Source organism: Aphelocoma coerulescens (assembly GCF_041296385.1).
Source record: "Aphelocoma coerulescens isolate FSJ_1873_10779 chromosome Z unlocalized genomic scaffold, UR_Acoe_1.0 ChrZ, whole genome shotgun sequence".
Lineage (NCBI taxonomy): Eukaryota > Metazoa > Chordata > Aves > Passeriformes > Corvidae > Aphelocoma > Aphelocoma coerulescens.
Window position 1 is genome coordinate 11,564,181 of NW_027184085.1, and position 12,855 is coordinate 11,577,035.

The 12,855-nt window shown below is 41.9% G+C and overlaps 1 protein-coding gene across 2 annotated transcripts in view; it reads right to left on the reverse strand.

The window, feature by feature from the left end:
- Positions 1 to 12,855, reverse strand: part of ADAMTS12 (ADAM metallopeptidase with thrombospondin type 1 motif 12) — a 154,666-nt gene that overhangs the window by 55,288 nt on the left and 86,523 nt on the right. For both annotated transcript variants that reach the window (XM_069001164.1, XM_069001165.1), the window contains exons 7-12: positions 12,296 to 12,445; positions 9,347 to 9,490; positions 8,531 to 8,675; positions 5,048 to 5,140; positions 4,672 to 4,817; positions 3,671 to 3,840 (exon numbers count right to left, since the gene is read on the reverse strand). In XM_069001164.1, coding sequence (XP_068857265.1) covers positions 3,671 to 3,840; positions 4,672 to 4,817; positions 5,048 to 5,140; positions 8,531 to 8,675; positions 9,347 to 9,490; positions 12,296 to 12,445 — 848 coding nt within the window. The remainder of the gene's footprint in view (positions 1 to 3,670; positions 3,841 to 4,671; positions 4,818 to 5,047; positions 5,141 to 8,530; positions 8,676 to 9,346; positions 9,491 to 12,295; positions 12,446 to 12,855) is intronic.

Here is a 12,855-nt window from a genome sequence, read left to right on the forward strand (position 1 = left end):
GACAGTGGCAGCACCTCTGGGATAATGTATTTAAGAAAGGAAAAAAACTGCACAACTGCAACTGGAAGAGAGGAGTGAGAGTGTGTGAGAGGAACAGCTCTGCAGACACAAGGTCAGTGAAGGAGGAGGGGCAGGAGGTGCTCCAGGTGCAGGAGCAGAGATTGCCCTGCAGCCCCTGGAGCAGCCCATGGTGAGGCAGCTGTGCCCCTGCAGCCCTTGGAGGTCCACGGGGGATCAGAGATCCACCTGCAGCCTGGGAAGGACCCCACACCAGAGCAGGGGGATGCCATCAAAGGAGGCTGTGACCCCACGGGAAGCCCGTGCTGGAGCAGGCTCCTGACAGGACCCATGGATCAGGGATCCATGCTGGAGCAGCCTGTTCCTGAAGGATTGCAGCCTGTGGGAAGGATCCACACTGGAGCAGTTCAGGAAGACTTGCAGCCCATGGGAAGGACTCATGTTGGAGAGGTCCAAGGAATACTGTCTCCTGTGACTCCTCCACTCTGATTTAATTTCTAATAAATGAAACTCATTTCCCCAAGCCCAGTCTGTCTTGCACATGATGGTAATCAGTGAGTGATCTCTCCCTGCCCCTATCTTGACCCACGAGCCTTTTGTTACACTCTCTCTCCCTTATCCAGCTGAGGAAGGGAGGAACAGGAAGGCTTTGGTGGGCACCTGGTACCCAGGCAGGATTAACCCACTACAAATGCCAAAGCCTTCTTGGCAGCAAGACAACGTATTAACAGAATGCTATGAAAAGCCCTTGAAATTGGGTTGCACAAGTTAAGAGAGAAAGTAAGGGAATACACTGACAAAAGTTGGTGTACATATGGAGGACACTATGAGTAAGTCTCCAGAGCCCTGAAACACCGGCTCATTTTTGTGGGGGGATTACAAGAGGCTGTTGGTTTGTTTTTGTTTAAAGTCTTGGTTTGTTTGGACAAACACATACAAGGAAGGCTCAAACTGCTGTATCTCTCAAAAACAGCTCTGTTTCATGGCCTTATTTGCAGGTATTTTGCCCAGGACACCTTTAACTACTGATAGAAGGTGAAAGAATATTTGAAACTGAGATGGGAGGAAAACTCAGATGTATTTCAGGTAATGCTGGCTGGACAAAACTGGAATCAGTGTGCCCGTGAGAGCCACCCACCCTCAGTCATACAATGATGTCAGATGAAGAATCAGCACAGGATTTGGCCAACTCCCTGCTTAATTGAGTGTTACCAGGAGAGCCCGTCTATCTGAGGAAGCCAGTTTAAGTTAAGAATTTAGCAGCAAGAAAATACTTCAAATGCTGTTAGTGGAATGTAAGGATGAAAGTGAAAATGCTAAGGGCCTCCAAGGTCATGGGGAAAGACATGGAAATCAATGCTGAAATTCTGCTGAGAAAATGGGTGAAAACAGTCCAAAAGTTTTCAAGCCACAGAAAAAAAAGATTTCCTTGGTATTTGAAGGATTTTGCAAATTATCCCCCAGATGAAATATATCAGGCTCAGCAGCACAGTGTTATAAATAGAAGTGGTTTGTCTGTACAGTTCCAAACAGTTCTATTTGAAATACAGCATGGACAGAGCACAGCCCTGCCTTCCAGTGTGCAGGAAGCATTTGACTCACGATTCTCAATGTCCTTTGAAAACAGACCTTCTGTAACAAATGCTCATGCAGAACTACCTGTTCTGTTGCAGTGTCACAGAGAGGACATGAACAGAACGAACACTGTACCCTGCAGTAGTACACCCTGAGTAACAGAGGTCTGGAATCTTCATTTCAATGACAGACGACTGCAGAAAATGTTTCATGAGTTTGGTTTTGGCCTAAGTGTTAGGCTGTTAGCATTTGTCATGGCTTTACTGGGATTTCTTCCAAAAAAATCTCTATCAACCATATTTTGTTTCATCAGAAATTTTACTGGAAGTCTGCCTGCTCGAGGTTCATCTTCAATGGTGTATTTGTTAGATGAAATGGAAACACTAGCTGAAATTTAGGAAACCAATTCAGAACTGCCAGTAACTGAAAAAGCAATTAACATGCTGAAAAATACTGTTGGCAAATAAAAGTTTAATCCTGATCTTCCCTACCGTAGCTGTCTTATTTTTTCATTAAAAAGTACATTGCTAGCAAGTTTGCTGATGTTATGGAACTGTTATGGGGGGTGGCTGATCCACCTAAAGGCTGTGCTGCCATTCAATGGAACCTTGATAGGGGGGAGAGTTGGGCAGGGAGCAACTCAATGGGTTCAAAAAGGGCAAGTGTAGGGTCCTGCACCTGGGGAGGAATAACCCCACGTACCAGCACAGGCTGGGCTCTGACCTGCTGCAGAGCAGCTCTGCTGAGAAGGACCTGGGGGCTTTGGTGGATGACAGGTTGCCCAAGACCCAGCAGTGTTCCCTGGCAACCAGGAGGGCCAATGGACTCCTGGGGTGCATCAGGAAGAGTTTGGCCAGCAGGCTGAGGGAAGTGATCCTTCTACCTGTCCTCAGCCCTGGTGAGGCCACACCTGGAGTGCTGTGTTCAGTTCTGATTTCCTCAGTATAAGAAAAGCAAGGAGCTACTGGAGAGGGTCCATCAATGGCCACAAAGATGACTAAGGGTCTGGAGTATCTCTGTTAGGAGGAAAGGCTGTGGGGGCTGGGCCTGTTTAGTCTGGAGAAGAGCAGACTGAGAATGGGTCTCATCAATGCATAAAAATATCTCAAAGTCAGTGCCAAGGGGATAGTACCAGAGTTTTTTCAGTGGTGCCCAGCAACAGAACAAGGAGCAATGGCCATAAACCAAAACACAGAAAGTCCCACCTCAACAGGTGTAAGAACTTTTTTATGTAGAGTGTGGCAGAGTGCTGGAACAGCTGCCCAAGGAGTCTCTCCCTCTGGAGACATTCAAACCGCACCTGGACATGTTCCTGTGCCCCCCATGCTCCAGGTGCCCTTGCCTTGGCCAGGGGGGTTGGACTGGATGATCTCCAGAGATCCCTTCCAACCCCAACAATTCTGTGATTCTGTTGGATAATCTACACCTTACATTTATGCACAAACCAAGAATCAAACTGCATGGTAATAACGATTACCCTTGTATTTAGTAACTAGCTGTTCCAAAGCAAGTTATAAAGCAGAGTCATTGACTGTGCCTCTACAATACAGGGCAGCATGACACTGAACCTGTTGAGATATGACTTCTTCACTGTAAGGCCAAGCACACCTACCATGCAGATCTGAGCTTGGAAGTAGTAAAGCCACATTTGTGCAGTGGAACAGCTCTGCTTACGGGATGCAGTGATGCCTGCAGGCCCAAAGACACAGCTCTACACCACACTACTCTACTACTTGTTCTGTGGTTGACATTGGAAAAGATGGTTTAGATCTATCCCAAACAATTAGTACAGACATGACCTCAACATGCTTTTCTTAGTGCAATATCTTTCCAGGAACTAGTTACAATCACAGCCATTATCACCAGAGCTCTGAAAAAACATCTACATGTAGAGAAGAAGCACTGCCTTTTTGTACACACAAAAGGCACACCAGCTTACAAAGACACATCAGATTTTTCTCTCTAACTCATTAGAAAACTTTTAATTCAGTGACTTCTTGCCCTCACAGAGGTTTCTCATAGGCATATAACTTTGACTTTTTATATAAGATATTAAAAAATTTTGTAGCTTCATTACCTGTGTTATAAACAGGAACCCAGTGGTAGAACTCGTTCTGGTAGGGAACTGTATCAAACTCACTGCACTGCATCTGACGGAAGGTTGGCAAGTCTTTGCGACAGGGGCTGATGTTACACATGCGATAGCGTTTCCTTTCTCCAGTGCAGTAGTCTCCTCCAAACTGGGGTCTAGAAAAGGAACATTGACACTTGGACAGGAGTCTGGGGGTAGTTTTAAAAGAACAACATATTTCAGGTCCCAGTGGCATAACAAGGTGACTCTGAATCCTTGACAGGGTAAAGATACTGTTCCCATGTTTAAGTACTCAAACATGTCAGTATGAAGTACAGAAATCTAGACAACTCCTGTATCCCAAAGAAGTGCCTGACACTACCTGGCTGAGCTCACAACAAATTAATCTATCAAATGGACTGCTCTGAAATCCCATACTTTCCAGGGCACTTGACAGTTCTCTCTGAAAAGACAGATGATTCCTGCTGTTAGGCACCCTCTTAGTGATTTGTGAAAATGACATGTAGAGTCTTCATGAACTCAGATATGTACTAGAGAATTCTGCCTTTCATGTTCTGTACCTGTCAACTCATGCGTCTCAAGCTGATGACAAGAACAAAACATGACAGGTGAGTCCTCAGGATCAGATTGCTAGAAACTGTTCTCACCTGGTTTTTGAGGACATTTATTTAATCAGTGCAGTATCAATAAAACAATATTGATACAATTTCTGCAAAACTTACACATTAAGTATGGGGTTTTTTTTCCTTTTATGTTGAAATAAGCTCTGTGGACGGTAAGGAATAAAGAACAAGATGACTACTTTAAAAGATGATCCAGCTGAATTTCACACAGGTATGCCTAACTGGGAACAGAGGTGTCAGTATCTCTGACATGTGTTGATGTGGCACCTGCTGGTAACAGTCTCCTACATGAGAGCTTCTAATGTCCTAAGAACCTCAAAAATCTTTAACAAAAGGTAGGGAAAGACATTTCACTCAGCTTACTCTGGACTATCACACGGCCTCTCTGCGCTTTGAACTCCTGCCCCACATGTCCTTGTGCAATGGGACCAGGATGACCAAACGCCCCATTCGCCATGGATTGCTTCGGGAGTCTTCCCTACTGTAATGCACTCACCAGAGAAGCACCACTGAGGAGACAAGAGAAAGCAGAAAGAGCTTCAGATCATTATCGCAGGGAAAATGTTCCTGTGAATTATTTGTTATTTTAGCTCATGAGGGTTGAATGCTTAAGTGGAAATGCAAATGGAGATGTCACAGGATGACCCTCTCTCACACTGAACAATGGTAGAGCTACTCATGGTTCCTCTCTGCCCTTTGGCAGGCAGCACAGCATGCAACCAGCGTGGCTCACAGTCACCTTGTTTTCTCCACACCGAGTGCCATCCGCAGCTGCATCCAGTTTGGAGCGGCAGGAGCCTTTCACCGAGCACCAGAGTGTCTGGCAAAGGTTCTGGAAAAGAAAGAAACTGCAGCAGTCTGAGGAAGGGCTGAACTCCTATGGCTAAGATTCCCACAGTTTTGTACAGCCACTTAAAGATCCTTGTAAGGGTTGTATTTCCAGAGGGATCAGGGTTTCTCACAAGATAGGAACCACCAAGGGTCCAAATTTAGGTACTCATCATTACTGTGCAAAAAGATACTATCTGACAAATAAAAAATGGTAAATACTATCAAGTGAATTCCCTGTACTTTGTGAGTTCAAATATTCTCTTAACTGGCTGCTCGGCTCCCAGAGAAACACAAGAAAAACGGCTTAACAAACTTTGGTCACTATTGTTTGTAGATAAGGTGAGCAGAAAATTGCACAATTTTCATTTGAAGAGTACTAACCAATAAAAAGTTCAATTTTGTGTTTCAGTCTGCCTGAAAACATACAATCAACAGCAAAAGCCCAGGTCTTGACTCAGGTTGTTTGGATAGCATAGTCCAGCACTGGAAAAAGGAACAGATCTGGCAGTATCAACCCGTGAAGTAGGGATGGCTCTAAGTGTCATCAGAGAAAGGAGTTGATAAGAAGGATCCCACCAGCAGCTCCCACTGGGATTCTCAAAGCAAGCCACGTGCCAGATTTGGAAGCCAACATATAAACTGTGCACTTCCAAAAATGCAGCCCCAAAAAGGTAGCAATAATGTTCATCCAAGTGAGAAATCTACAGTTTAGCTGCTCATTTATGACCTGCTTCTGTTTAAAATGGCTAAGCTTGGGCACAAGCTCTGAGAGAGTTCCCTTTTATTTGCCTTCTCCATTGTGTGTTTACCTTGGTTTGTCAACAAGGGCACCAGAAAAAAAGCTAATGGCATGGAACATCTCAAAGCACTCCAAACCTCCAGCTGGAATACGTCTGGCCCACTGCATCTCAGCTCACTGTTTTTGGGCAATGCACACAAAACAAACTTTGTTTGCAGTTCTCTGTTTATAATTTAACAGTAGCTTTCCTTATGAAGGCCTTGTGAAGCCTCATTGCCAGGTTCTCAAGGCAGAGCTACCGAAGTGTCCTGGCTGATGAATTTTCTCTCGTTATGAAAGTCATCCTTTATTTAACTCTTGTACCTAATATGTTTTATGTTTCTAATGTATGAAGTGTACTCTTGCAGTGTGCCTCAGATACCAGAGAACCTGGCACAGAAAATGAACACAGCTTTTCAGTGGCAGTTACGTTTTTTTTTATTAGGTGCACCCACAGATTTCAAAGTCAAGAATTCACAGAGGGAATTCTTTAGCTCTGCAAGGATTTTTCCATATTGATCTCCATGTTCCAGAACTGTTTTTCATCTCTAAGAATACTGAAACAACAACAGTATGAGATAATGCACTATGTACTCTGTGCTTTTGGAGGTAGCAGGCAGAAATTAGTGATTCTGCCATGAACTCACTGCAAAGCAAGTGGGTTTTCTTTTCATCAGCAGTATGATATATACACTTTCCACCCAATCTATGAGAATAGGATCTGTGCCTTGAAGAAAGTTAAATCCAAAAAAACTCAGTTTCACTGAAGCCAGTGGAAATTTTGGAGAAAAGGGCAATAAGACGACGGTTCTGAGCTCCTACAGCCTGTTCTATAGGAAGCTATGGATCTAGCTATGATTTGGAAAATTCCTCCACCTAATACATATTTTGCTTTTCTTACCTTATTGAGGGACAATATTTATATACTTCACAGTACACTTTGCTACCTTAGTGCTTCATGGAAACCACTGTCTGAATTATAAATATCAGTTGTTGCCAAGTGTAATCACTGAACCCTAGGGCATCTTCAGCTAAATGCAGATTTTTCTCTCAGAAAGGATCTGTGGATCAAATTCAGTCAGACATTAAAATGTACAGAACAAAAGTAGCTTGTCAGTGAGCAAGGTTACGTAAACAGAGGAAAGGCAAAGAAGAGTCAGACCTCTTAGACAAAATGACAAAAAGACTGATGATTCAACATTCCAGGTGGACTGTACTGTTCACAATTCCATCTCTTGCCAGTGCAGCTACCACCAAAATACAGGCCTTTCAGTAAAATGCAAAATGAGATGATACCAATTAATTTTCGGACATATGTCTAGCTGTAGAATTGGTTAATAAGGAGATGTGAATGTAAAGGCCTATTAGGTTCAAACTCAAGAAGAGACAGACTGAACCAATACTGCAAAATTACATCCTAATTTTCTATCTGTACCAGTGGACAAATTACAGTAACTAAGGAAACAGTACCAGCAGGTAATGAAAGCAATCTTTCAATACCTTCTTCAGATTCAGCAGTTGTAGTTCAACACTGGTAATCATGTTATCTATTAAGGTTGAAAAGATTAATCAGAAATAATTTCCGTAATATTAGGGTAGATGAAGATACATGTAATTATCTGAATGGAATAAATAGTCAACACCAGCAGTGCCCAGTCCACAGCTGTGCTCATACCAGCACTGCCAACAGCCAAAACACATCTGTGTTTGACAGGGCCAGCAGGTTGGGTGCTGTCTCCAGTATTTGCTGAACACTGCTGCCCAAAACACGGCAAAAATTAGTGATCACTTAGCTAGGCTAGCACTTAAAAACACTGTTTCCAAGCTGTTCTGTGTATAAAAATGCTGTACAGACCCAAAGAGCTCTGAACAAGCTAGGTATAGGTAGAATACCATACCACTGCACTTATGCTAACACAACCTGTAACTCTGCAGGGCTCCAAGATCCTGCGAGGGTTGCTGTGACTACACTTCTCCCTTGCATCTCCACACAACACTATTTTGCAATGCTGTGAGACAGATTCCAGGGTACTCTGTGAATTAAGCACTTCTGCATAAAAATCTAATGTTTGATGGAAAAATATTGGTTTTTCAAAATAAATATTTTTTACAGGGACTGAAATATTCTTTTGCTAGCTAGATCATCAACAGTGTGAAAAACTGGGATGTATGGAAAGAGAACACAACCCTAATTTCTTCAGAAACCTCTTCCTGGAGCTGAAAATTTGTTCCCAGAATTTGATCAATTGAAAGCCACAAGGTGGAAGAATATTTTAAAATGGGATTTAAGTTGCATTAATGATTTACCTAAAAATCATTATTATAAGTTTAAAACCAAAATGACTCCACTGCTGAAGAACAGGCACTTAACCACAGATATGGTTAAGATCCAGCAAAGATTTTGTGAAATACAAGGCAAACAGTGCAATGACTCACTTCCAGAATATTCAGAATCAAGAGTGTTAGGCAATGCCTGCACTGCACATCTAGGCAATGAGACTCTAAATATGCTGCATTTGTAGTTAGCAAATGAGGTGCACTGAATACACTTCCATGCTGCTCAAGAAGTTTGAATTCTTACTAGGAGAATGAAGAAAAACACTCAGCACTTACATCCACATCTTCACAGAATGTAGCATTGGAACCATACTGAAGCTGGCATTGGTGGTGCACATCATAAATCACTCCAGGAGCAATGATTGGAGACTTTAGAACTTCTTTTTGGGGGATGTCATCCAGACAGAATCCCCAGCCGCGACTAAAAGACAAAAATTCCATATTAAAAAATCCCTACCACCACAGTTTTTTGATGCTTCTGTACAGACCTTTAGTATCTAATTCTCACGGGTAATTTTGATTATGGCCCATGGAAATAATACCTCCAGATTCCAGCTAAGTTATGCTGAAGTACTGCAAAGAAAGTAGTTACTCTGTCTAAAAAGAGATGATTTAAAATGGCAAAACACAGCTTGTCAAAGGGGAAATACCATGAGCTCATTATGGTTTGCAGGGTGGCTTCAGAGAACCCCATAGCCTCTGGTTAAAGTTATACTACTTTGCTGCTCTTAAAAACAATGGAACAGATTTGAACAAGTCACTGAAGCCAAGCACATGTGGCCAAAGGCTAAGTCTGTAAATTTCTGTCAGTCTCCCTGATGGAAGCTTCTTTCTTCCTGGTAACTGCAAAAAGCTGCAGGGTTTACCAAACCTGAGCCAATATGACAAGACTTGAGTTCACTTCCAGACAACAAGACTATAACAGAGCTTTTCCCAAATAAGTAAGCAACAGGACAGCGGTATGTACCCCATGAAAATTAACTCAAGCACACTAAAACCTTCTACAATTACCAGTACAATAATACAAAATCTACTTTAAACTCCAGCACAGCTGTGGTCAATTTAGGCAAATGCTACAACCTGATCACTCACTCTAGGAATCGTGTGATGTACTCCTTGCTGCACTGTGACCAGGTGAGTGGAGTAGGATCATACTGTAACTGTCGGGACATAATATATGGGCGCTTTCCAAGAGGCTCGCAGTCGTTCTCCTTTCCATCGTGCTGGATTCCAAAACTGGAGATAAAAAACAACATCTAGTAACTCCAGCTGATTGGCTGTACCACAACATCTACCTGCATTTCTCTCTGTGCTTAAAAAGACACTTGCGTTGCTTCCTCCCTGTCAGAGCTGTAGTTACCTGTTAGCTAAAAGGAAATGCACATATAGAACATACGAACCAAAACCTGGGAAAAATCTACACTCCCACAGGCTTTCAAACATGTCTGTTATGCACAGCAATACTGCCCTGCACAAAAAAAAGAACAGACTCTCACAGACTAAACCACTTTAAAGAAGATCAGGCTTTGTTACATTCTGTCTTACACTTTCTAATAATCATGTCTCTACTTCTTGTTTCATTTTAAAACTCTTTTGGTAGACTGCAACAGAGATACTGTTTACAAAATTATTGAATGTTCAGTGAATTTGCCTCCAACCTCTATTCCTTCATCCTATTTAATTTTCTCAATCTGTGCCTTAGAAACAGATCTCTGTTACAGGTTCTCTCCAGCTTCTCTGACTTGCTGAGAAATTTCTTTATTCAACAGCTTGCAGAAGTCATAAACACAAACGTTTGGATGGGATTCAACTGAGTAAATATACATGCCTCTTCATCACCTCAGTGTGAGGATTATCTGAAATAATAACATGCAAAGATATTGATATATGAAGATGTTGACACCTACATTGTTAACATTTGGAGGTGTGTAAGTCCTAAGAGCAGTGAGAGCTTACTCAGGTCATGATTCAGTTGAAAATCAGATAAAGTGCATTCAAAACACTTAAAGCTACGTTTCTCAAAAATGTAATCATACTGTGACTCCAAAGTTCCAAAAGCAGAGCTAATTTCAGTCAGAAACAACTCCAGTAATGACTCAGAGGTTTAAAAGCAAGGATCTCCCGTTCCTGATGGGCTTTTTTCCACAAACAGGGTCTGTTGAATCTTAAGGCTGCAAACATCTAGAGGGACGGTGTGGTGAAGAGCTGATTTTTGGCATTCATCTAAGGCATGGGTGCACGTCTGTATTCTCATTTTTTGTTCATCTGTTCTTACAAACTTGTCCATACCTGAACTTCTCAGCATGTGTACAATAACCTGTCTTGAGGTTAACAGGGTGACAACAAACCCTACAGTACTCAATGTTCCTTAACGGAGACAACCCTTACAGGAAAGGCCCTGCACCACTCCTGCAAGGGCAAGTACAGCTGTACTGAGTCTCACAGCATCCAAAGGACACAGAGCTACCAGCCAGCCAGGCTAGACCAGGAGAAGGCCACAGATGGATCAATCCCCGGGGAAGAAGTCTCTTCAGATCATCAGTGTGAATGAGAACAGCTCCCTGTCAGCAACAGGCTATGGGGGCCAAGTAAGTAAACCCATAGCACCCAGATCCGATTGGAGTGATTTCAGTGTTATCTATTTATACTGCTTCCTGTCTGGCAATGGAGAGGTTGAATAAAGAATGGCCAACTAATGGGTGACAGGGTCACCATCATCATCATCATCATCATCATCATCATCATCATTCTATCAGGAAATAGAGACTCCATCCTGATTGGTGGCCGGGCTCACAGTGAAATTAATGTGATTGTAGATAGAGCAATGAACATGTGACTTAGAGAAGCAACACAGTCCAGTTGAAAAGTGCAGGCATTACAGACAAACCAGAGTCTCCATGTGATAATGCTCTACCCTGAAGAAAACAGCTGTGTCAAAACAGATTGAAAAATCAATTTTTTTTCAGGGAAGTTAATAAACCATCTAACCAACAAAAACACCCCCCAATATTTAAAATTCTGAGAAATTTGGTTCAAGCAAAAATACCCAATCATAAAAATAAATTAACCATGTCTGAAACTAAATATCCAGGAACTTTAGTTATCTTGACCTAAGTGCACCCAAAATAGCATTACTATACAGAAGATATCACTTATTAAGACTGTAGATACAAAAATGCTGCTAGTGAGGATTTTCTTGCTCTTTTCTAAGTCCGTGAGAGACTTTTCTCTCACGCAGAAGAGGTAGCAGGGAATGTAAACAACCAAACACCTGCAGCCTTGAAAAGTCTTGTTTATGGTATAGTAGAAAAATATTTTGACAATGGATGTTTTAGGATTTTAGCCAATCACACCCAAGGGGTGGCTGATCCTTTGTCCAATTAGACTATGAAGAAAAAAGTCTATAAAGAGTTTGTAAAATAATTAAATAAATCAATCTTGTTGCACAGTTCCTGCCTGCTGGATCTTTTCTCCTCCTCCTCCCTATGGCTGCGGGACACGGTGATATACCCTAGGGCCCAGGCCTGCGGTAATATAAGACACACCCTAAAGTGACTTTATTGGTTCATCACAAAGGAGAATAAATAATAAATATAATATAAGATTAAAATATGAAATCTGACTATACGACTTAAAAATGTTTTCTAGCTAATCTGCAATATTGAAATGCCTTGACGTAATGAAACAGGTTTATTTTCCGTAAATGTCTTGGATTGATCTGGAAATTATCTAAAGTAATTGCATAGAAATCTAGCACATGTATGTTAAAATTAGCACAATTGAGTCATGCTTCTTTGTGGCTTAATTATTTCATCCTGATGTACTGTCCTAGCGCAGACTGAACAATTGTATATGTAAAACACAGGTCAAAGGCTTAAAAATTTGTTACTTATTCCTTTGCTTTGAAATAGAAAACAGTTTTGATTTCAATAATAGAGACATTAACTCACTTCTTGAATTGTTTCTGTCTCGCAATTTGAGTATTAACATGCAAATAATAAATTTGACACAGACAGGTTCCCCCTTCCCTGTCAACTGTACCTGTGTCCCAGTTCATGAGCAATAGTGAAAGCCAAGGGAAGGCCAGAGTCCTCATTGATGTTGCAGCTTCTGTGAGGCTGACACATGCCTGACAGATGAGACAAGCCTAAGGTTTCACAGGGACGGTTCATGCCAGCACAAATGTCCTTTCTAGAATCACAAAAGAGAGGTGTGCCATTTAACACAACTGTGGAGTGTCACTGACGCTGGGTGGCAATCTTCCATCTTATAATGTGCTAATTTGCATTTTAAGTAAATCATAGTGGTAAGACTTCTACAAACATGTATGCAACAACATGCACTTGCTCTACTACTATCATTACACTGCTATAATTTTTAGCCAATATTTACGGGGCTGTAGTACCTAGATACATACATTTATTGTAAACTCCCGTAAGTCAAAGTTTTAGAACCTCCACGTCTGGCAGCATTTTGAAGCACGGTTTACTACAGTCGCCATACCTCAGCCTTGTTCAAGTGAACTGTCTGAGCACTTTTTATTTGGAGAGGTAAATCTCATGTCATTTGTGAGACTTTATTTCACATACTTATATTAAGAT